General features: G+C 65.3%; 2 protein-coding genes across 3 annotated transcripts; both read right to left on the bottom strand.

The window, feature by feature from the left end:
- Positions 1–9: 9 nt before the first annotated feature.
- On the bottom strand, positions 10–11,433 carry NFKB2 (nuclear factor kappa B subunit 2). Its single transcript, XM_087767897.1, has 24 exons — positions 11,337–11,433; positions 8,157–8,353; positions 7,031–7,075; positions 6,508–6,586; positions 5,976–6,016; positions 5,775–5,873; positions 5,379–5,530; positions 4,441–4,547; positions 4,126–4,284; positions 3,915–4,019; positions 3,685–3,770; positions 3,421–3,559; positions 3,222–3,341; positions 2,933–3,115; positions 2,664–2,805; positions 2,404–2,518; positions 2,001–2,208; positions 1,741–1,910; positions 1,500–1,602; positions 1,138–1,367; positions 873–942; positions 597–769; positions 408–519; positions 10–317 (listed from the first exon to the last, which is right to left on the bottom strand). The coding sequence occupies exons 2-24, from the start codon at positions 8,199–8,201 to the stop codon at positions 196–198; spliced, it is 2,805 nt and encodes a 934-aa protein (XP_087624023.1). The 5' UTR covers positions 8,202–8,353; positions 11,337–11,433; the 3' UTR covers positions 10–195.
- A 351-nt stretch (positions 11,434–11,784) lies between these two features.
- TMEM150A (transmembrane protein 150A) lies at positions 11,785–21,729 on the bottom strand. 2 transcript variants are annotated; one of them, XM_087767919.1, is made up of 7 exons: positions 19,608–19,915; positions 19,291–19,338; positions 16,875–16,946; positions 16,646–16,713; positions 16,379–16,506; positions 15,258–15,435; positions 11,785–13,481 (listed from the first exon to the last, which is right to left on the bottom strand). In XM_087767919.1, exons 2-7 carry the CDS (start codon positions 19,329–19,331, stop codon positions 13,237–13,239), a joined length of 732 nt encoding a protein of 243 aa, XP_087624045.1. In that variant the 5' UTR covers positions 19,332–19,338; positions 19,608–19,915; the 3' UTR covers positions 11,785–13,236. The 2 variants fall into 2 exon arrangements, with proteins under 2 accessions (XP_087624045.1, XP_087624044.1); XM_087767918.1 differs by lacking the exon at positions 19,608–19,915 and adding an exon at positions 21,564–21,729 and having other exon boundaries at positions 11,786–13,481.
- Positions 21,730–22,243: the final 514 nt, after the last annotated feature.

Below are 22,243 nucleotides of genomic sequence, written 5' to 3'. Positions count from 1 at the left end.
AAAGGCTAATGGAAACTGTGTCCCTTTATTCAGAAGAGGGACCATTAAATAAGAGCAGAGAGGGGCGGGAGCTGGCTGTGTCCTGTCCCCCCGAGTCCAGGCAGCTGGGCCCCAAGTCCAGAAGGCACTTGCGTGGGCAGGACAGGGTGGGGGGCAATGCGGCCCCCCCGGGTGGGTGCAGGGGCTGCCAGCCCCTCAGTGCACCTGTGGCTGCTGGCTGTGGGGCAGCTCTCCCCCCGACCCCGGCTTCAGGGCCAGCGCAGGTGCCTGCTCCTCCTCCACCGACTCACTGCCATAGGCACTGTCTTCCTTCAGCTCTGCAAAGCAAGCCCCCAGTGCTGTCAGTGATGGGGGGATTGGGGGGGGGGGGGCAGCAGGGACCCTCCCCAGCCCCACACTCCCCATACCTGTGCTTTGCAGCTTCTCCAGTGCCTCTGTTTTGTGGAGCATCCTCACAGCCTTGCGGAGCCCCATGGAGTCCAGCGCCTCCAGCAGCCCCCCCAGGCTGCCCCCTGCCAGCTGCGGAGAGAGGGCACTGAGCAGGGCCGGCAGCCTGACAGGCAGGGGGGACGGGAGCACCCTGCCCTGGCACTGACCTCGTAACTGCGCAGGAGGCTGACGCTGGGTGAGGGGGTGTCCTTGTAGGTCTCCACCAGGCTGCAGAGCCCCAGGCGCTTGGCCAGCTCGATCCAGTCCGATCCGCTGCAGTCCTGGTTCAGCAGCTGCTCCAGCCCCTGCAGCGCCTCACTGTCCAGCGACAGGACCTTCCCTGCGTGGGAGAGGTGCCTCCATCATATGCTGCCCATCCCTGCTGCCGGGAGGGTCCTGCCCTGCCTGGGCACAGCGCTTCTGCGGGGAGAGGGGCTGCTCACCTGGGCACGGGGCAGCGGGCAGCTCCACCTCTGGGCCCTGCTGGGAGGCCTGCAGCAGGATCTCACGCACCTGCAGGACAGACACGTGGACGTGAGCATCCCCTAAAGCACCGGCCAACGCACCCCACCTCTCCATGCCCTGGCTCTCCCCGGGACGTGGCAGGGCACAGGCATCCTTGCAGGAGCATCTCCCGGAGCTCTGCCCCATCCCTGCCATGGCCCCCATGGAAATGCTCCCAGGGGTTTGACCCCCCGTGCCACACACCTTCTGGCTTCGAGTCAGGTCCAGGGGCGTGTGGCAGCGGCGCTGCCTGTGCCCTGCCTGCCCGTGCCCCTGCGTGGGGGGCTCAGGGTTGGTGCCACGCTCCACAGCCGGGGCCGGCTCCTCCAGCTCCATGGCCAGCTCCTGCTCCTCAGGGTCGCCATCTGTGTCACTGCTGGCCTCCGACGAGGATGGGCTGATGGGCTCGTCATTCTCACACAGCACATCTGCCCCTGTCAGGGAAGGGTGGACTGAGCCCCCAGAAGGGCAGGTCGGCCCAGGGCGCAGGGCTCTGCTCTGTGCCCGAGCACTCCCCAGCATGGGCAGCCGGGGCTGCGGGGAGGGGAGCGAGGGCAGTGCCTTACCAGCTTTGAGGAGCAGTTTGGTGAGGGTAGGGGAGCCCAGGCCGGCAGCTAGGTGCAGGGGGGTGTTCCTGGCGAAGGTCAGGCTATTGACATCTGCTCCCAGCTACAAAGAAAGGCCCAAGGCTGTGAGGATGGGCTGCCTAGGTACTGCCCCCCCACACCTCCAGTCACCCCTTAGACCACAGGGGAGGCTGTACTCCATCCCCATCCCACAGCCACCAACCCGCCAGCACCCCTGTACCTTCTTCACCAGGTGGGTGGCCATGTTCAGGTTCTCCATCTCCACAGCCAGGTGAAGCGGGGTCCTCCCACCCTGCCTCTCTACCTCATTCACGTCCGCTCCCTTCCTGACCAGCAGGTCCAGGCACGCCAGACTCTTTGCCTTCACTGCCAGGTGCACGGGCAGGAAGCCTGCAACAGGGGGAGAGGCTCAGCCGCCCTCCGGCTGAGCCCACGACAGCACCACTGGGTTCCTGCCCATCATGTCCCAGCACCACTCACCCTGGAAGTTGGGCAGGCGGAGCAGGCAAGGGGTAGCCGAGCCCAGGTGGGCCAGCAGCGTCCTCAGCATCTCTTCATCGCCCGTCTGGAGCGCCAGGTGCAGCAGGGAATTGCCATAGCGGTCCAGCAAGGTGGGGTCAGCGCGGGCTTGCAGCAGGAGCTGGACCACTTGGGGCTGCTTGGTGATGACTGCTAGATGCAGTGGTGTCTGCGGGACAGCAGCAGCCTCTCAGCAGCGCTCGCAGGAGGAGTCGAGTCCCGCAGCACCGTCCCTGCCAGCGTGGCTGCACTGTGCTCAGCACTGCAGCCTCCCCGCAGCGGGAGCAGCAATGGGAGCCCCCGGGGTTGGAAACGGGAGCAAGCCCCAGGTAGAGGAGAACCGGCTGCTCTGGGAAACATGTACCTGCTGCAGGTTGTTGGAGATGTTGATGATCTGCTGGTTGGGGATGCTAACAATGACCTCGATCAGCTGCTTGATCACAGCCGTCTGCTCATGGATAATAGCAAGGTGCAAAGGCCTGGGGAGAGAGCAGGATGGTCCCTGGCTCAGCTCCATGCTTCCCCAGGTCCTCCCTGCCAGCTCCCACCCCCCAGAGCCCCCATAATGGCTCTGACGGCCAACAGAGCTCCCACGCTCCCTCCCCAAACCCCTCATGCACTCACGTGTCTCCGTTCTCGTCCTGTGATGCAGCCAGGTGCCTCTGGACCGCCAGCAGCATGCGGGGATCGGCAGTGACCGAGTAGTCGAGCAGGGCGTGGGCATTGCGATGTGCCAGTGCCAGCATCCACAGCTGGCAGAGCTGGGCTGGGGGGTGAAGCAGGATGTCACCTCCAGGAGCAGCAGCCCCATCCACCCTCCTGCATCCCCCCCAGATGTCACCTCTCCCGAGCAATGTCCCCCACCCTCTCGCTCCAGCCCAGCCCCTTCCTACCATGCTTCTGCAGCTCCTTGCAGTACACGCTCTCCGCGGGTGCCTGCCTGTCGCTCCCGGGCCCCTCCACCTCGGGCCCCTTCATCTGCACACCCCCCTGGTAGCCCCCCACGGGATGGGGGCCGGGCGAGTAGATGCTGTTGTAGGCCAGCCCAGGGGAGTAGGGGAAGCTGAGGTTCCCACCTGTGGAGCAAGGGGGAGGCCGGGTGAGGCCAGAGGGGAGTGGGGAGCACCCAGGGCCAGGCCATGGCCGCCCGAGCAGCGAAGGGCAAGAGGCGTCCCCACTCACCTCCTCCAGAGCCAAAGCCCCCGGCCCCTCCGCCGGCACCCCCCATGTGTGAGCCCCCGCCAAAGTGCTGGGGAAACTGAGGCAGGACTTTCTTGCGCTTCCTCTCCACTTCTTCCTTATCTGCGGGGAGAGAGGGGCAGCGGGGTGAGGGGCAGCCGCGGCGGCGGGGGGCATGCCGGCCTGCCTGGGCCGTGCTCACCTTCCACCACGGGGTAGTAGGTGAACTGCTTGGAGTCGCTCACGTCGCCCCCCCGCTTTCGCTTCAGCTGCAGGAAGACGGTGACGGGACGGTCGATCTTGGGCTTGTGGTAGGGGGGTGTGCGGAAGACGATGGCATACTGTGGGCAGGACAGACGGACGTGGGGTCCCACTCCTCCCAGGAGCCAGGGATGGGGCTCTCCCACCCTGCATGGCACCTGCCTGCCTCGGGGCATGGCAGGAGGCCCCCTCGCCTCCCCCGTACCTGCTTGTGCACGTCAGTGGGGGAGAAGTCCCCGAAGGCCTGCCAGCCGTTCTCATCATCCTCATAGAAACGCACCTCAATGTCATCTGGGGAGAGAAGGGGCGCTGGCACCACCTGTCTCCCTGCCCTGGCCAGGCTCCGGGGACACGGACTCCCGGCCGCCCAGGGGCCCCGGATCTCTCCCACCGCAGCCCCTCCAGAAGGTTTTGGCTGGAGGGAATGGCTTTTACCTTTCTGAACTTTATCACACAGCAAGTAGACCTCGTCCCCTCCCCGCACCGAGCCTGCCGTCTTATCCATCCGTGAGATCTTCAGGTTGGAAGCTCCTGGGGACTCTGCAGAGCGAGAGGAGGCGTTGGGAGCTGCCATGGCAGACAGAGCATCCCTCACCTCCTTACCCCGTCCTGCCCCATCCCCTCCCTGCCCTGGCCCCATGCTCACTGCTGTCATGGATGGGGTCTGAGATGACAGGCTGGAGGGCCAACGTGAAGTTCCCACTGCTGTCACGGAGGTAGGCAGTGAAGCGCAACCGCACGATGCTCAGGTCCATCACCTTCTTCAGCTCCTTCGCCTCCAGCTCGATCTCACGCAGCTCCGCTTCTGCCAGGGCAGGGGGAGATGCCATCAGGCTGGGCAAGGGGACAGGGCTCCGGGTCCCCCTGCCCATCCCCCACCAGCCCCCCAGCTGTCACCCCACAGTGGGTCCCCACTCCCCCAGGGGCGCCGAGTCCCACCGAGCCGCCAGGCTGCCCTCACCCGTCAGCACATGGCTCCTGTTACGCATCTTCTGCTGCTTCAGCTTTTCCTTCATGATCTCCATCATGTTCTTCTTGGTGACGTGGAGCACGCCCAGGTTGCTGAACCTGGAGGAGAAGAGGGATCCCGCTGGGATCTTGGGAGTGCCCTGGCTGGGAGCAGCCATCCCGGGGGGCACACAGGCTCCTGCGTGCTGAAGGGAAGGAGCTAAGCAAAGCACAGAGCGGTGCCGCCTGGGGCAGCAGGGGCTCAACATGTGCAGGGCAAAGAGGAGTAACAGCAGAGGGCAGGGAAGGAGCCCAGAAAAGAGGTGGTTGGGAAACTCCAGGCTCCTACAGGGGACAAGTCCAAAGAGGGGGACCAGGAGGGCTGGAGGCCAGAGGGATGCAGATGGGACCAGGCTGAGCCAGCAGCTGGGGCTGGATTTACAACAGCTACAAGAAACTTCATATGCAGCAGTAAAGTGCACGCAGCTCCGGCCCCTCTTGTCCTGCTCCAGCGGAAGACCCAGGGAAAACACCCTCTTCTCCAAACCCGGCTGCTGGGCCAGCAGTGTCAGGGCACACGGCCACCTGAGCAGCCAGGAGCTTGCCTGCTCCTGCCTCAGCAGCTGCCTGGGCAGGGAGCCGCCTGCCAGCGCTTACCGAATAACCCCGCGACTCAGGCTGGCTACAGAAGTCATTTGCAAAGCTGGGGAGCAGCAACCCCGAGGACAGAAGCGCAAAACAAGCTGCGTGTGCCAGACCCAGAGCTGGGCAAAATGCTCAGGGGACAGAGCTGCACCGATGACCTTGTCTAAACTCACTCCTGGCCCCATCCAGCAAACCCAGCTCCTGGATGCACTAACCCTCCTCTTCTCCCCAGCCTGTAAGCTGCAGACAGCCCCCCAGCCACCCCGTGTATGCACGAGGCCAACCCGGGTCTCCCTCCGCACATACTGAGCCGTCATGTCCTTGGGTCCCACAATCGCGATGCAGTTGCCGGCCTCGTTGCACTGCTTGCCCACCAGGCTGTGGGCATGCACACGGGGAGGGTCACTGTGCGTCACCAGGTCCACCTCGATCCGAGCCATCCCTGTGTAGTTGCAGATCTGTGGGGAGAAAGGAGATGGGAGTCAGGTACAATATCCCAGGAGCCTGCAGGACTCTCCGCAAACCCCTGCTATCCCTCCCCACAGCCACCACCCCTCCTGCTGCAGCCCTCCCATCCCTCCAGCGCCAGGAGACACGCAGAGCTTAATATACAGGTCACGTCGTTCCTTCGAGGCACCCTCCCGGTGCTCGCACACGCCGGCCGAAGACACTGCCCCATCCCCTCCCCAGGGCAGCACTCACCTTGACGGTGGGATAGGTCTTGCGCCCCTTCTCGCTGGATGCTCCCGGCAGCCCCCCATGTGAAGGGCCCTCGCAGCCATACCGAAACCGGAACCCCCGCTGCGGAGGCAAAGAGGGGGTCAGCCACGGGTGGCCCACACCTGACGCCGTGAGAGCAGGGGGTGAGAGCTACACCTGCCCTTACCTGGGTGACATCCTTACCTGCTTTGGCTGCTCGATGATGACAAGGTAGGGACCTTCCACTGGAGGACAGAGAGAAACACGGGATAACCAAAGCACCAGTGAGAAACACAGGATAACCAAAGTGCGTGCTCCCAGTAAGGATGCTGGAGGTAGGGGGACGGTGCTGAAGGTGAGGTGACCCCTGTCTGTCCCATGGGGGTGCTCAGGGGCTCTGGCCCCTGTGCTGTCAGAGCCCAGCCAGTAGCAGCAGTCAGAGCGGCAGGGAGAGGAGGAAAGGGCCAGAGGATGCTCTGGCACTCGGGGAGCAGGGGAGCCCCTGGGGACACGTCACAGCCCAACCTCAACTCCCTGGTAGACTGAGCAGCACGGTCAGAGACCAAACAGTCCCCGTCCCGGCGGCACAGGGCAGGGATTCCCAGCCAGCCCACAGTGGGGCCAGCAGGGACACAACCTGTGGTGCTGCTGGGAACTACGAGGCATGAGTCAGCCTGCTGGGAAACCCCGCTGCAGCCGGGGACCCCCAGGAGGGCACAGCCAGAGGGGCCCTTACCCGTCTCCATCAGGGGCTCCTTCTGCTCCATCATGTGGGAGCTGAAATTGAAGTCGTCGTAGTCAACCCCATCCAGGCACTGGGTGGCGGGAGGGAAGATGAGTGTGATGAGTGTGTAGGAGCTGGAACCCCAATCGCCCCAGGGGGCAGGCACAGTCCCCCATTGCCCACCTTGCGGGGGGAGGGGGCAGGCACAGATCCTCCATCCCTCCCGGGGAAGAGGGGTGGGCAGGTGCGGACCCCGCACTGCCCACCCCTGGGGGCACCAGCAGATCCGCTTTGCCCACCCCGGGGGCAGACACAGACCCCCCCCACCTCCCACCCCAGTGGCACCTGCAGACCCCCCCATTGCCCGCTCTGGGGGCGGACACAGACCCCCATCTCCCACCCTGGGGGCACCCGCAGACCCCCACCTCCCACCCCGCCCGCGGGTCAGGCACTGCCCCCAGCCCAGCCCCGGGACCGGGACCGGGAGCGGGCAGGGACTCCCCCGCGGGGCCGGGCCCATCCGTGCCGCACTCACGGGCTGGAACTGCTCGTCCATGTCTGCGCGGGGCCGGCCGCCGGCCTGCGGGGAGAGCGCGGGGGTGAGCGGGGACCGGCGGCGGCAGGAAGGCACCGCCGCTCCGGAAAGTCCCTAGAAACCCCGCCGAGCCGGGAAATGACGGGACCGCGCGTCACCGCCCCGCCCCGCCCCGCCGCCGGGCTCGGCAGGGCCCGGGGCCCGCCGCGGCTCCCGACGGCCCGGCCCGGGGCCCGCCGCGGCTCGGAGCGGGGCTCGGCGCGGCAGGGCCCGGGGCACGGCTGCCCTTGCGCCCGCCGGCGGCTCCCGCGGCCCGGCCCGGGGGCGGTGGGACGGGCCGCCTCCTCGCCGCCCGGGAGTTTTGGGCGCCGGGCTCCGGGCGGGCTGGAAATCCCGGCGGCTGCCCGCCCGCCTCCCCCGGCTGCTCTCGCCTGGCGCTGCCTGGAACCCCCGGAGCGCCCGAAGGTCCCGAGCGTTTCCCCCGGGAGCACGGAGGGGTTTGCTCCCGGCTCCCTCCGGCCGCCTGCCCCCCTTCGGGCACCGGTCCCCGGTGACCCGCCATCGCGCCCTTGCCCAACGGCACCTGCGGCACAGCATGGCTGAAACCACCCAGACCGTGCCCTAAAACCCGGTGGCAGCCCCTGGGGCCTCCCAGGTCCCTACCCCGCATCATCTCACCTTGACGATGCACCTCCCGCACGGGGATGTCTCCTCCAAGCCCCCCCGGACCCAAAGCGCTGCCCCAAAGCCTGGTGTCTCCCCCCTGGCCAGGGGAAGCTCTCCACAGCTGCAGACTGAAGCAGGCGCATGGCACCTCCTCACCAGGCACCCAAAGGGGTGCTTTCCCACTCCCCCGCTGCCCCAATTTCCACTTACACGGCGGCCCCTGCATCCTTCCCGCGGAGGTGGCCTGAGAGAGGCATTTGCCATGCGTGTTCCCATTCCCTCTTTCCCGCTAGGAAGCGTCTGGTTTCAAAGCAGGAGCAGCAGCCCCAGAGCCCCCTGTGGGAGCATCTCCCGCTGCCCCGGCACCCGGCGCCGCATGCTCCCCGATGACCCCAGCAAGGCACCGCCAGCAGCAGGGCCCCTTCCCCGCAACCCACAGCGCTCGCACCCTCCTACTCACCAGGGAGGAAGAGGCTGGTCTCAGCAACCCGTCCAGCCCCAGCATCGCCGCGGGGACTGCCGGCTACCGCAGACTGGGGTCCCGCTGGGGGTCAAGGTCTGCCTGACTGTGGGAAACCACTGGAGACTTCTAGCAAAGGGGCAGGATCAGAGCAGAGCCTCCAGGCACGCTGTCTTGCTCCACATTCCTTCTCCTCGCTAAGCAATGGAAAGAAAAAAAAAGAAAAAAAAACCCGTATCTGACTCTGCGGTGCCCTCATAGCATGAATTTCTGAATCAGTGGTTGCTGCAGGTCCTGCTCAGGGGATTTTGGGTGTGTGGGAGAAGAGGGGAAGGAAGGGGATTGTTCAACCCGTGCGTGACTCATATTCTTCAGAAGCTGAAAAGAGCCTTTTCAAGGAGATTTTCCAGCTGCTCAGGTCCTCCAAAGGGGCTGCCCTGTGGCCCCAGATCTGAGGTTTTCCGCAGCTGGCCTGCCACCTGAGCCCAGCCGAGCTCCAGCAGCCCCTGCCCAGCCTGCCTGCGGGATGCAGCCCAGACAGCGATGCAGCCCAGGACGTGGGGTCCAAGGGACCTGTAGGTGCAGCAGGGGGTGCAAGGAGGGTGAAGGTGGAGATCCAGCACGGTGAAGCAAGGTGGGACCTTCCTCCTGCCATTCTGCAGGGGCTTCCGAAAGCCTGGGAGCACAGACACAACCTTCACTGGCCTGTGGGAAGCAGCACGCACTGCCTGCTGTCGGGATCCCACCGGACATCCCGCCTGGGCAGCCGCAGCCTGCCACCACCAGCCAGCCACGTCATCTGCTGGCACAGATTTCCCAGAGAGGTGAAGGAGGGGACAAACATCCTTCCTCAGTGTGCTGGGAACAGCCACCTCAAACCCTACCCGCTGAGCCTGGCTGGGGGAGCCTAGGCCCGAAGATGGCAGAGAAGAACAGACTGTGCCCCTTGAACAGAACAGCTCCCCTTCTCCAGTGCCATCAGCCCCATCCCCTCTAGAGGGGTTTTCACAGCTCACTCATCACTGCCCCAGACGCTTCCACTTGTTGCAGCAAACAGCATGACTAAGGAACATCATGGGGTTGCGCCTGCATCTCCCCAGCCCGCACGGCTCTGGCTCACTCGGGAGGTTGCTGGCCATAGGCCTGCACAATCGCACAGCGCGCATTAGAGGAAGCCCACCTTGCTCGTCGAGCAGAGCTGGAGCATTGTCACCTGCTTCCTTGTTCCTGGAAGCGCAACCTCAGGCAACCTCAGAGCTGCTCTCGAGGTAAGTCCTGCCTCCTGTGAGCAGCCGTGCCCTTCAGGCCCCCAGGACCCCGGATTTCCCCTAGGAGCATAGCACGCTCAGCTATACCTGAGCCGAGCAGCAACCTGATTGCAATGCACTGCCTGGAGCAGCACTAGCTCCCTGCCCCGGAGCACAGCACTGCACAGCACCCTTGCTGGATGGCACAGCCTCCCCGTGCCAGCCAGACTGCTTCAATTAAGGGCCAGCCGCCAGCAAGCGGCACGAGTTAAAGCCGTTCCTCCATGCCTGCAGCTCCTTGAATGTGACCTAGTAATGCAGGTGCTATTTTCTTTCCTCCCGTGACAGCCGGCTGACTTGCAGAGCTGATGCCCTGCGGGCGGGAGGGAAACATCCATCCGTCTGTCTGTGGCAGAAATGTTTAGCAGCCATGGGAAAAGGTGATCCAGAAACACAGGAGGCGGCATGAGCATGGCTCTGCTCCGAACCGCCCTGGTGTACAGCTGACATGTTCCAGCCACCCAGCTGGCTGCTCCTCTAACATACTATTCCCTGTGCATTTTGTTTCCCCTGGGGCTTGCTAATGCCTGCAAATGATGGCCCTAAATACCTGACCTTGCTTTCTGCACAAATCCTTTGCTCTGCTCCATCCCAGGAGTCCCAACAGCTGCTGGCAAGGGTCTGGCAAGAGGCTGCCGAGTCCTTCTTGCACAGCATTCACAGGGACTTTGTTCTGAGACCCTTCCTGGAAACCGAGTCCTTGCCCTGCAAGTGTGGCAGAGAGAAATCCCCTCTCCCTGAAAGCTGTCCAAGCCTTCCCCTCCCCGGCGGCCTGCCCTCGAGTACCGAAGCCATTCGTATCTCTCTGCATAAAATGCCTTTGCTCCATTTGTGGCTATCAAGTTGGTTTTGGCAAACCCCAGCCACCCACTGATCTTCTAGTTTTCTCCTCTAGGGCCTGTAAATCAGCTGCTTTGCTGTTGTGTTATGAACCATCAGCTCCAGTTGTATATCTGTGCGCCCTCAGAAAACCCCTCTCAGCGCCAGCCAGGCATTTGCCGTCTCTCACTCTCCCTGGTTTCCACTCTGCCCATGGTATCGCTACTGCGTTGGCGTTCATGGCTCCTTTTGGGGTAGAGCTAGCTGGGCCTGCGGGCCCGGGGCAGGCAGCAAGCCAGCCCTGCTCACTGCGCAGGCAGGGATCAGTGCACAGAGGGAGAGCCACAGGCTGGGGCAGTATTCACTGGCAACGCAGAAACAGGAAAATAAGCAACTTCCCCACTGGCAGGGAAACGGGTGTCAGCAGCAGTGCTGGGGCTGGCTTTCTCCTCCCCAAGCCAAGAAAGCAGATCTCTCTCTCCAGCCTGTATCTTCCCAAAATCTCCTCTCCCAGCTAGCCCCAGGGCCGGCTGAGAGGCAGCCAGGGACTGGCATGGCTGCCACGGCAAGTGGGAGGCCAGGAGCTGCCAAGGGCTGGCCGCTGCAGACCCCTCAGCAGGGATGGGCAGCCCTGGCACTGAACCTTCAAACCCCTCGACCAGTTCGGCTCCCTTTCCACCGGGAATCGGGATACACCCGCACCCGTCACCCCAGCGTGCACATCGCCAGAGCCGAGGGGCTCAGCCCAGCCCAGGCAGGGCGCGGGAGGCTGCCGTGCCCGACGGCCCCCCCGGCTCAGCAGCGAGGCTCCGCGTCCCCACGGGTGCATCCCCACGGGCCGGACACACGGCTGCTTTCGGCCGAGCCCCTCTCCCCACCGATGCAAGCAGCCCTGCCCGCTGCCCGGCAGGCACACGGCTCAGCCGGCCCTCACCGCGGCTCCAGGGCACCGGCACCCCGGGGCAGCGGCCCCCACCCCAGGCCTCCCCCCCCGGCGCCGCGGAGCCAGCGCCCGGCCCGGCCCGGCCCGGCCCGCACCGCCCCGGCCGCTTACCTCCAGCCCCAGCCCCGGCGCGGCCGCCCCGGCCCGGCTGCGGCCCCGGGAAAGTCCCGGCCCGGCTCCGCCTCCGCCTCCCGGGGCTTCCCGGGCCGGGCTCCGCCCCGGGAGGGCAGCGGCGGGGCGGGGCCGGGGGACCCCCCGACGGGACGGGACGGGACGGGCCTCTCCAGGCTGCTGCATCCCGGGTGAAACCGCTTGCCCTCCGCCAGCCTGGCACCCGGGAGAGGGAACCGAGCCCCGGGCTCAGGGCTGTCCCCCGAGACCCGCAGGGCCCTTCGTCCCCCGTCGGTTTGGACCCTGGCCGCAAAGCCGGTTGCTACCCCAGTCCTGCGCAGCAGGGAAGGACAGTCTGCCTTGCCCTGGGCTGATTTTCACTTTTATTATTGTAAATTCACTGTTCTCTCTTTATATATATTTAAACATATATTAGATATAAAAGTCGGAAATGCTCCTCTTCGAACTACATATACGGGTGGATTTATAGGCCGATTTTGAAAAAGTGGGCAAGTCAGGAAGCCCAGCCTATCAACGTGCACAGCAGCAGCAAATGCCCCTCTCCAGGGACAAGGGAAAATTTTTATATATATATATATATATATATATATGTATGTATATATATATGTAGATCTATATATACACAGACACACACACACACATGCATTCATCCCCCTGCACACCCCACCCCTCCACCCCAGCCCCCTGCCCAGGACGCCCCAGGCTGGGGCTTAGCCCGAGGAGGCTGGGGCCGAGCGGGACCGGCTCTCACCAGGCAGGCGCTGGCGGGGCTGAGCGCTGGGGAAGGCACCGGAGGACGGATTTGGGAGTCCCAGCAGAACGCGGCGCGGGCTGCCTCTGTTCCTACAGAAGTGCCTCCCCTTTCCGTGCCTGCGCTCCCCGGGTGGGAGGGCTGGCAGCAGCCCACCCCCGGGCTTGGAGACCGGGGCTGGGGTGTCCAGGCTCCCCGGCGGGACAGCTCAGGTTGGCAGCACTACGCAGGGGAAATCCACTGCTCTGCAGGCACTGTGCTCACAGGACACCCCCGGTGTGACAGTAAATGCAGAGACCCATTTCCTAACCAGGGAGCACGGGAATGCCGTGGCCCAGGAGGTGAAACCTGCTCAGCAATTCTCCTCCAAGCTGAAAAATGTGGGAAAGTCATCGGCTGGAGGCATAGAAGGCCCTGAGCAGCGAGAGCCCAGGCTGGGAGGGCCAGCGCAGTGCAACCGGGGCTGCTGGTGTCATCCTGCAGCAGTGCAGGGCTCTACCCCCACCCCGGCAGGCAGGGAGAGACCCCCGCTGCCATCCTCGCTGCGGGTACGGACAGACCGGCACTGCCATCAACTCCCGAGGAAGGGAAAAGGCACTCTGGGTTTTTGGCTCCTCTGACAGTCACAGTGGCTGGCTGGAAGGCTTGCTCTGCTGAACCCTACCCCTGTGGCCGTGGAGGAGGGAGGAATGGCGATTCCCCCCTCCCCAGCACACCAGGCTTGTGTGGTGAGGAGAGGGTGAGCCCTCTGTTCCCCCACGTCCCTTACAGAAGGAGGACTCTGTGGGATTGCCTCCGACAGCCCCCGACTCAGACGGGGCAACCCCAGAGGCTCCGGGGCAGATCCCAGCTCCGCCGACAGCAGCACCGGGCCGGCATCCCCGCACCCCAGCAGTGACCCCAAACCCTGTGGGCAGGGAGGGGGCAGCTCCCGCAGGGGACACCGGCTGCCAGAGGAGCCCTGGCTGCAGCTCCCACCAGGAGGAGAGGGAACTGCACGCCCACGCATGCACACACACGCACACATGCACCCCAAGGCAGCCAGGGTCTCGGAGACATTCAAGGCGGGGGAGCCATCAGCAGAGCCCGATTTGGGGGTCCCCACCATGAGCCTGCCTCCCGTGGAGGTCAGGCCATAGCCAGGCCCTCCGCATGGCTGTGGATGTGGGCCGTGCTGGACACGCCGCTCTCGCCCTTGTAACTTTTGGGGGCCCAGCTGGCTTTCAGCAGGACCAGGAAGGTGTCTGTGGAGATGGCCCCAAACTCAAAAGTGAAGGTGCCATAGAAGACCAGGACATCAATGATGAACATCCACTCGCACAGGGCAGCCACGTGCTGCAGCACAAAGCTCTCCTGGATGAAGAACACGCCACCTGAGGGCATCCCTGTCAAGGAAAGCACAGCTGGACCCCCACCACCCCATGGAGGACCACGTCCCGCTGCCACTGCACGCTGGGGCGGCCCTGAGCAGCCCTCCTCTGCAGGAAACACACCACCACCACCCCCCTAAACCCAAGAAACCCCACATGCTTCCCCCAGCACCGGGAGGGCCCCGGCAACAGGTGAGGCAGTGGCACAGGTGCCCAAACCAGCCTCAGTAAATCATGGGACTGACACCAGGCAGGGATTTTCTGAAAAGGCTGGGGCAGGGGGAACTCGGGTTGTAGCCCTCAGGGCAAGCTGAGTGCCCGGCTGCCTCACCCCCCCACACACACCCTCGCCTCTTCCTCAAACCAGGCTGATGCTCCCATCCTCCAGTGGGATGCAGGCAAAGCTGATAAAATTCATTAGCCCTCTGTCCCCTGGGTAAGGGTGTTTGGGCTGCTGCATCCCAGCCCCGCAGCACCCCTCCATCCCTCTGCACTGATGGCTGGCTCACCCCAGAGAGGGGGCTTGCTCCCTCTCCTTCAGGTCCTACTGCTGTTAGAGCTTCTTTATGCTTCTCTCATCCCCACTGAGGATCTCCAGAGAAATGTACTGCCAGAGCCACCACGGGTGAGGGGAGAAGGCAGGCACATCCCCCAGCCCCCAGGTGAAGCCTCTGGCAGTACCCTGACCTGACCCAGGGACCTGACCTGCACAGGGCAGAGCTGTCTGCTCACTCCCTCCATCCCACCAGGAGAGGTCCCAGCCCTTTCCCCACACTGTCCCCACCACAGCTCACTGCTTTCCCGCTTCCAGTCCCCAGTGCTCACAGAGCAGCACGGCCACGGCAGACGGGCACCAGTCCTGTCTCCCTTGTCCTTACATGCCCTGCTTGTCCCTCCCAGCTGGCACAGCCCCATGGCACTCCTGCCCTTCCCAGCTCCCTGCCTGCTTCCCAGCCTGCCTGCCTGCTGCGGTGACAGAGTGGGACCCTCTGGCACATCCCAGGCCCGCCAGCACCCCCCAGGCTCCTCCTGCACTGCTCGCCCCAGCCAGACCCCAGCCAGACTCTGGGACCCATGGACACCACATGCTTTTTCCCCTTCCTGCCCAATAACCACCTCCTTGTTTCCCAATTTATCCCTAACCTCAGTCCCAAATGAGCTCCTGGCTCCCCAGCCACATACTCGGGACCATTCTTCCAGCCCCGCTCTGCCTGCTGCCATGCCCTCCCTCCCCGGTGTGGTGTTTGCAGACCCAGTGCCTGCTCACCGAGCCCTCCCTCGTCCCACGGGCAGGTCGGCTGGCGGGTGCCCGTGAGCCCCGCCTGGCACCTGCACAGAGAGCTTTTGTACTCAGCCTCAGCCATATAGGTAACTCAGCTGGACTTTGCATTGCGGAGGACTCAACATACCTTTGTCTCATTTAAAAAAAAAAAAAAAATTAATTAGCCCTTCCACTCTGCAAAGTGTGGGGCTGGAGCCTGCAGCGGTGGCTGGGTTGGGCTGCAGCAGCCAGAGCAGGGCTGGTTTGGGGTACCCCAGCGCTCCAAGTGATGCCCACCAGCATGCATTCCCCTCCTCGGCCCCTGCACGGCCCCGATACTGCTGCTCCTCCAGCCCACACCTGCAGTGGGCTGCCCGCCCTCAGCCCCCTGCCCAGCCCCTCTCCTGGCATTGTGCCTCACTGCCAAAGGATGGAGGATGTGGGGCATGTACCCCTCGCGAGGACCACATTTTGCCAGCCCATCCCGGATCTCCTCCCCACACCCTTCAGAAGGATACTGAAGACGAGGGTGAGGAAGGCCACAGCGGAGAGGATGCTACGTAAGTGGCCGGTCCAGTACTGCCCGCGGGTTTTGGCCATGCGGTAGGTGAGGATGGACTGCAGGAGCAGGAACAGCATGCTGGTGGGAAAGGCCACCCCCGCCCCGATGTAGTGCAGCACCTTGGCATGATCCACCTGCGGGGGAGAGACCATCAGTGCCAGTACCCCGGGACACTCCCCCAGCACGGCTGTTCCAGGGGATGGACTTGTGCCCAGGCAGGGGTGCAGGCAGTGCCAGGAGCAGGTCCAGGCAGCTTGCCCGTGCCCAACTCCTGGCTGAAGAGCAGATTTAGACCCACTGTCTGCTGCTGGGATTTCAAAGCGCTTCTGTTTCTTTCATCCACGGGGTGGTAACTCCCAAGCCCCTTGGGCCAACAGCCCTGATGTGCCTGGGGGTGTGGGGCAGGGGCTGCCCTCTGCCCTGAGCAGCATCTGGGGCTGCCTGCACCCCCTCCTGCGGGGTCACAGTCCTACCTTCAACTAGGGCACAAGGGGGACTGGGGCCAGCGAAGCTTCTCCCGGGGGGCTGGCGCCGGCAGCAGCCTCCTGCCAAGCGGAAGGGACCGGCTGCCACAGGCAGAGAGCAGGCAGCTGCCGGGAGGCCGGTGCCTGGCAGCGCAGGCGTGGGGGTGAGCGCCGCCATCAGCTGCCAAGCCCTGGCCTGCTCTGGACTCTGCAAGCGCAGGCTCTGCCCAGGCAGTTCCCTGGCATCGCCCCCTGAGCAGCAAACATCCACAGCGGTACGGCCAGGCGGTGGGAGCATCAGCAGCTTGGCTGGGACATCCCTGCCCACGCAGGGTCACGCGTCTGCGGAGGGGACAGACCATGCAGAGGGTCTCAGATAAGGGTTAAACCAAACCCGGCAGCTTAACCTGGACCCGAAACTATGAGTGCACAAGCAAAGAGGAGTCCCACTGCCTGGGGAAGCACAGTGCCCGGTGGCAGTAAAGGAGTGCACGGATGGGGCGGCTGGACCAAAACAACCACCCCAAATCCTACACCGCTGAGCGCTGCCACTGCCCCGCTCCAGCCAAGGGCCCCTCCTGCCCCTGGAGACCCCCCCGGGGAGATGCCTTACCTGGAAGTTGCCGACCATGGTGAGGCCAGCGGCACAGACCCAGCCGGTGGCCAGCCCCAGGGTGTTGAGGAGGGATGGCCCGAGGCGCTCCAGGAGGTGGGCGTAGCGCAGCAGCCCCACCAGGATGACTGCGGGAGGGAGACACAGCCCCATCGCATGCCGCTGCCTGCAGCACCCCCCCATCTGCCCCTGTCCCCCCCCAGCCGGGGGGTGAGCTCTGCAGGGCACCCCGCTCCCAGCCCCGCTCCCCCAGCAGCGGGCACTTACCCATGAAGGAGCCCAGGCTGCAGATGAGGCTGAAGAAGCAGCTCTCAGGAGGCAGGGTGCCACACTTGCTGCGGGGACAAGGCAAGGCCCGGGAAGCCCTCAGCCGGAGGGCACTGGGGTGCGGCGCTTGCCCCCGTCCCCAGGACACGCTCCTGGGTTGCCCCGGAGCGACTCTTGGAGTGGCTCCGACCCCCGGCCGGCCCCGCGCTCCCACCCCACGGCTGCTCACCTGACAAGGGGGATGTGGTCCAGCGTGCAGCAGGAGCCAGGGCTGTCCACACCGCACGACTGGTTGTAATTCCTGCCAGGAGCAAAGGGACAGGCTAGGAGAGCCGAGCTGCTGCCCCGGACACTCCTGCCTCCTGCCCACAGGCCCTGCAAGGGCAGCAGAGCTGCTCCCCATGAAGCGCAGCCTGAGCCCCGAGGACATGCCCACACCCTGGGGACAAGCCCCTCCAGGGAGTGACCCACCGCCCAACAGGGTCCTCTGGCAGCATCACGCCTGGGTTTCCACAGCCTGTCCCCTGCCTGCTGGCTCTGCTGCCCACCCAGAGTCCCTGCCTGCGAGGGGGAGGCCATGGCAGGGCAGGGGGCTGCACGCACCCGCTGGGTGCATGGGCCGGGGTGCTGGGCTCGGGGTGTTCCTGCAGCCCCACGCCCCAGGCGGGAGCAGGAGCACCCATGTGCCAGCCCCGTCGCACACATCCTGGGGTGGGAGCACGGGTGGAGTCGGGCACGCAGCCACTGACAGCTCCAGGCTTGCAGAGGACGGGCGGGAACGCCAAGCTGAGCGGGAAACAGCCCCCATGGACACAAGCACCCCAGGGCAGTGCCACCTGGGAGGGAGGGAGCTCCCTGAGGAGCTGTGAGGAGCTGCCTGAGGGGGGACACGACAGGAGCAAGCCCCCAGGCTGCCCCGGGGAGCCCGGCACACCAGCAGGGCATCCCCCCGGGGGCCTGTTAGCAGCCCCCAGGGCTGCCAGGCTAAGGCAGGGCTCTGCTGACCGCAACTGCTCCAGAGCCCTGGAAGTGCCTCCTGCAGCTACAGACCCTGTGAGCCCGGGGAACCAAGGACCCAGAGCTCTTATCAGCCCACGACACCTTCCCATACCACAGCTGCTGCCTGTCACCGTAACCAAATTCCCCCCCCACCGCGGGCGTACGTGCCCCCTTACCCTCCCAGCTCTCCCGGGAGCTGGCACAGACTTGCAGTGGGTTTTTGGGTACCTGTTTGCTGCAGCATCACCCAGGCACCCGGCATCTCTGCCTGGCACAGCTGAGCAGGGTCCCCTCCCCACCCCGAAGGCAGGGAGCCCAAAGCCCTGTGCCCCAAGAGGCCCCCTCAGACACCCCCAGCCCCACGGCAGGGACGGGAGCCGTGGGGGGGCCAGCGCTGCCTTGCCCCTGGCCCAGGCTGACCATCAGCCACCTCCAGCTGCTCAGCAAGCACACGGTTAACAAGGCCTTTTTGGAAAGGGCCAGGCTGGGCTCTGGTGTTTTTTCAGTCTCCTCATTTACTGGTGGCTTTGTTTTCCAACCATGAAACCCCAGCAAGGCGTGGAGCCCCATGGCCTCCTCAAGGGCTGCTCTTGGGACCGTGTTTGGTTTGGGAGGGGTTTTTTTATTATTATTTTGTTTAAAGTGAGCAGCCTGAGGCCGGGAAGCATTATTCATCATTAAGGGCTGGCTGTGCGGCGGAGACAACCCGACACACACATTCTTCCCAGGGCAGAATCAGCCATCAGGCAGGAAATGGCAGCGGGGTTTTTTTTTCCCCTTCTCCTTCAAACACTCCAGCAAGAATTAAACTAACATGGATTTTTCTGGGCAGATTTTTAAGGAGACACAACAAGCAAAAAACCCTGCAGAAGAAGTTGCCAGGAGAGCAAACAGGGTTTTTTTCCCAGCCCTCGCCTCTCCCGCTCCTCGTCCCCCATCCTGGGGTGCTGCAGGCAGCTCTGCCTGTGGGGTGGCCGGGCAGCGCAGGGCTGTCCTGTCCCCCTGGCACTGCCAGATTTAGCCTCAAGCAAGCAAGCCTCCAGCTTTTCCATGGAGACACACAGCCCTCTGTAATTCCCTGACCACTTATTTTCATACTTTCTCCATGCTGTGTTTTTTCAATGGCCTCCTTCTCCCTGGCTGGTTTGCAGCAGGGCTGGACCATTCACCGGAGCAGCCGTAACCGCAGGCGAGCCTTGGCGGGGGAGGGAGGGCGGCTTTCGATAGCCCTGCTCGGCCCTGGCATCATCACTGCTTTGCAAAGGCAGAGCCCAAGCCTGCCAGCAGCTAATCCCCAAGAGGCTCTGCGCCCAAAAGCCACTCACACGGCCGGACAGGAGACACATGCCCTGGGGTGACTGCGCCCCATCACTGTCACCACCGTATCTTCTGGGGGAGAAGGTGGCTCTGTGCCCCGCTCGATGCTCCCACCTCTCCCGCCATCTCAGCCCCCTCCATGGGCCAGCCTGGCCCCTGGCCCCCCCTTTCAGCACGGTTACGGCGCAGGGGGGCCTTGGCTTCCCCGTGGTCCAGCACAGCATGGCACGGTCCCAGCAGGACAGGTCTGGAGGGGGACCCAACATTACCAGAGTCTTTAACTGAGCCGGTCCTTGGCAAAGGGCCCCCACCGCCCTCCCAGGCCTTACCAGTTGTGGACGGGGCAGATGTGGTTGTTGGAGAGCGCCATGGCGTACCTGGGGGACAGACAGCAACAGGGATTACCGCAGCCGCCCACCTCCCTGCATCCCTGCTCCCCGCCAGCACCCGGCGCCAGCCGCAGGGACCAGCCGCAGGAGTGGGGTGTACGAGCCCTTGCTGCCTGCCAGGGGCCAGCGCTCACCCTGGGGCACCTCCTGGCTTTACAAAGCAGGAAAAAGAAAAGCAAGTGCATGAGCCAAGCCCGTGCTCCAGGGAGCTCTCGCTGCCAGAACCAGGTCCCCCTGCCCAGTACCCACATCCTCACCGAGAGCCGCCTCCTGCTCTGGTTCAGTGTGGATGCAGCTGCTCCTGCGGGGCCTCTTCCCCTGTGCGCTGCCGTGCTCCCTGGGCTCTGGGGGGCTGCTCTGCTGCAGAGCCCCCCACCCCAGCATCGGGGCTCGCCACCAGCCTACAGCCGTGCAGGGTGTCACTTGATGGCCACTGGGCTCTGCCGTGCTTCCCCCGGCCCCTGGCTGGCCAGCACCAGGAGCTAAAAGAAGTCTGGAAAAGTAGCCGGGGCGTTGGCAGGGCATTTTGGGCAGATGAGCTCCATCGAGCATTTCACTGTGGAGTCACCCCTGCACCTCGGTCAGTGTAACAAGGGGTTCATAACACGTATCCTGCTCAGCTCCAGGGGGCTCTCGGCCCCGTGGCCTCCCCAGCCGGCAAGGAGCCCTCCCGGCCAGCAGTCATAGCAGAGGGTGGCCCCATGCTGTTCAAATCGCCGCCACCAGCAGCAGTAAACAGCTCAGGTTAAAAATAGGCCCCTACACCGGTAAGAAAACCCATCTCCCGCCCGAGCTGGCCACGTAACAGCCAGGCTACGAAAAGGGTGATCCCAGCAGAAAGGCACTGGGGCAAAGAGCGGGACAGCTGGGGGAACCAAGGGTCAGCGCTGCCCTCCCCAAGGGCCGCCCACCAACAGCATTGCCCCCCGCAGACCCCTCGCCCAGCCACTTCCCAGCACAGGTCTCCCCCAAGCACGCAGTCCTTGTCCCAGCCCTCCGTGCCCTCCTGGGAGGGGGCAATAAGCCAAGAGAGGCACAAACGGGGCTGCCCTCCCCCAGCGGGATGTGCCCCCCCCGCCCGGTCCCCCCTCGCGGCTCTGCATCCTAGGCACGGCCAGCGGGGCCCCGCATGGGCCACGCGCTCCCATCTGCAACCCCCCGGCCTCACCCTGCCCCTGCGCTGACGAGGGACACAGCGTCCCCCGGGAGACTGCAGGACATGTTTGGGGACACAAAACAGGGCTGAGACCCCTCCTCCCAGGGCACCTCTGCCTGTGAGGACCACAAGCAGCACCTCCCACCCATGCTGCTCCGGCCTGCAGGAGCATCTGCCCCCCAGGGTCACCCACAGGAGACGGCCAGGGCTTTGCGGGGCATCCAGGGTAAGAACTTGGAGCATGAGTTCCCTGCACCAGGGGCAGCATTCGGCTTTGTTGTGAAGGATGTAGGATACCCCAGGGGGGAAGCTCTCGGAGAGACCCGCGTGGTATGGGGTGCGTTTGCTCCATCCCACACCCCAGAAAGTCCTATCATCCCTGCTGGGGCTCCCTGTGCCTTTGGGGAAAAGTCCCTTATTGAGTGCCCACCACCCCTGTGGCAGTGGCACAGGGGGGGCTGATGGACCGGGACAGGACAGCCCTGTGAGACCAGCTGAGATTCCAGGGCCAAGGCCCGGGGAAGGGACCGGCAGGGTGGGCTTGTGCTGCTCACCCAGGTGACACAGCCTCTGCACCCCGCACAAGGGACAAATGTCCCCTGGCCCTCCCATCCATCCCATCTGGGGGCAGGATGGGATGGGTGCTCACGTGCTGGTTACAGCCCTGGCGCTGCAGGACCTGGGCTGGTGGCATCACTCCCAGGGCAATTCCCGTGCCGCCTCAGCATCGGCCGTGTGCAGGCCTGGACAGGGGCACGCGACCCCACGGGGTGTCAGGGGCGCGAGGCCAGGGAGGCCCACGCCAGCGCCGCTGCAGGGGATGCAGTGACCGGGCAGGGTGGCTGTGGGGGGACGGGGAGGTGCGGGAGCGACCGGGCATGCAGAAGCGCCTCGACATGACAGGAGCCCACCGGTGCCCCGCAACCCCCCATCCCGCAGCATCCTCCAGCCCCCTGCCCCGCGGCATCCCGCCCCGCAGCCCGGGCGACCCCGGCCCCGCCGCCGGGGGGGGCGGTTGGGGGCTGGCGGCGGCGCCGGTCCGTCCCGCGGCACTCACACGATCCACATGCCGGTGATGGTGAAGGCGGGCAGCGTGACGGGCAGGATCGCCCAGGCCGGCATCCTGGGGCCGGGCATGCCCCGCCGGGCTACGGGCGAGCGGGGCCGCCGGGGGAACCTCCCCGCTGCCTCCTGCTCCCCATGGGCGGCCGGGCCGGGGCCGGGCCGGGGCCGGGCGGGCGGAGCGGAGCCGCGCCGCGCCGGGACAGCCCAGCCGCGCCGGGACAGCCCAGCCCGGCCCCGCCCCGCGGGCAGCGGGGGGCCGCTCGGCGGCCGGGCCCGCGCCGTCCGGCGGGGAGCGGAGCGGGGCGCGGAGCGGGGAGCGGGGAGCGGGGAGCGCGGAGCGGGGGGGCCGCCACGGCCCCGGGCGCCACGTGGCGGCCGCGCCGCCGGCCCGGGGGGACGCGCCGGCAGCCCCCGCCGGGCGGGGCTGGGGAAGGGCAGGCGGCGGGCGCGGAGCGGGGATCGCAGGGAGCCGCTAACGCTGGGGACCGCAGGGCAGGCGGGCTGCGGCCGGAGCAACCCCGAGAGCGCGGTCCGCTGTCCCCTGTCCTCTGCAGGACGCGGCCGGGGTGGAGAGACGGGCTCCCGCTCGGTGAGACCCCCAGGGCAGGGACGTGCCCCACAGCGCTGGCGTCGGCCCCGAGAAAAGAGCACGGAGGGGACAGCAGGGCGCTG

This window comes from Nipponia nippon, unplaced genomic scaffold, assembly GCF_047370975.1.
Source record: "Nipponia nippon isolate SJK-2023a ecotype South Korea unplaced genomic scaffold, ASM4737097v1 scaffold_3, whole genome shotgun sequence".
Taxonomy (NCBI): domain Eukaryota; kingdom Metazoa; phylum Chordata; class Aves; order Pelecaniformes; family Threskiornithidae; genus Nipponia; species Nipponia nippon.
Note: the sequence above shows the minus strand (reverse complement) of the source record. Positions and strands in the feature narration are given on the sequence as shown.

Bases quoted from the DNA above. Each gene is read 5' to 3' on its own strand.
- NFKB2 (XM_087767897.1), bottom strand. From the start codon at position 8,201: ATGCTGGGGCTGGACGGGTTGCTGAGACCAGCCTCTTCCTCCCTG. The intron at 1,911-2,000 runs GTGAGTGGTGCT...CCCCTGTTGCAG, and splicing joins CCGCCTGCCCAACTTCCAGG to GCTTCCTGCCCGTGCACCTG. The intron at 943-1,137 runs GTGTGTGGCACG...TCTGTCCTGCAG, and splicing joins ACCTGACTCGAAGCCAGAAG to GTGCGTGAGATCCTGCTGCA.
- TMEM150A (XM_087767918.1), bottom strand. From the start codon at position 21,643: ATGCCCGGCCCCAGGATGCCGGCCTGGGCGATCCTGCCCGTCACGCTG. The intron at 16,507-16,645 runs GTAAGTGCCCGC...TCCCTCCCGCAG, and splicing joins CAGCCTGGGCTCCTTCATGG to TCATCCTGGTGGGGCTGCTG. The intron at 15,436-16,378 runs GTAAGGCATCTC...TCTCCCCCGCAG, and splicing joins CCATGGTCGGCAACTTCCAG to GTGGATCATGCCAAGGTGCT.